The sequence below is a fragment of the Lottia gigantea genome, assembly GCF_000327385.1.
Source record: "Lottia gigantea unplaced genomic scaffold LOTGIsca_345, whole genome shotgun sequence".
NCBI classification, from domain to species: Eukaryota; Metazoa; Mollusca; class Gastropoda; family Lottiidae; genus Lottia; species Lottia gigantea.
In genome coordinates, this window is record NW_008709170.1 from 25,736 (window position 1) to 26,528 (window position 793).

Genomic DNA, 793 nt, shown 5'->3' on the forward strand with positions numbered 1-793 from the left:
TTCATCCCACAGCGCCAGTTCTGCTTACCAAAAGTGGCCCACTTGGCACTCGTACATTTCGACGGGGGCCGAGCCTCCCAGATCGAGCGGTAGGCACCCCTTCTCGCCCGTTCAAAGTTTGACAATAGCTCCACGCCATTTCGGCACGGACTCCTCTAATCATTCGCTTTACCGGACGAAACTGTCTCGGCGAGCGCCAGCTATCCTGGGGGAAACTTCGGAGGGAACCAGCTACTAGATGGTTCGATTAGTCTTTCGCCCCTACGCCCAAGTTCCGTGATCGATTTGCGCGTCAGAACCACTTAGGACCTCCACCAGCATTTCTCCCGGCTTCGTCCCGCTCGGGCCTAGTTCACCATCTTTCGGGTCCCAACGCGAGCGCTCTTGCTCCGCCGAGGCCGTAACAACCCCCGACGGGCCGGTCCTGCGCCCCCCTCACCCGAGAGAGGATCGGACCACATCGCTTTCGCTGCGCCCCAAGGGAGTGTTTTTCCCTGTGACTCGCGCTCACGTTAGACTCCTTGGTCCGTGTTTCAAGACGGGTCGGGAAGAGTGCCGCCACGGCCAGCCGCGGACCCTCTAAACCGTTCTCCAATGCCCGCCGCCTCGCCGACGCCGACCGAGCGACCGCACTTGCACTGTTAAGCCTCAGAGAGGCAGTCAAGACAGCCGCGACGTCGCCGGGAGACTGAGTCGGGAGCGAAAACNGGGGCCGTTCCTCGGCCCGAAGCTACTCGCCGTGATACCGACCGGGGCAGGCAGTCCGAAGACAGATGCGACGCGAACGCGCTCC

General features: G+C 62.0%; 1 protein-coding gene across 1 annotated transcript; it reads left to right on the top strand.

Moving 5' to 3' along the window:
- Window positions 1–251: 251 nt before the first annotated feature.
- Window positions 252–404, top strand: LOTGIDRAFT_145545 (hypothetical protein; the record flags this gene model as incomplete). The annotated part of the gene is made up of 1 exon (XM_009058581.1): window positions 252–404. A coding segment is annotated over one exon (153 nt), but the record flags the coding sequence as incomplete, so codon positions are not given.
- Between the last annotated feature and the right edge of the window lie 389 nt (window positions 405–793).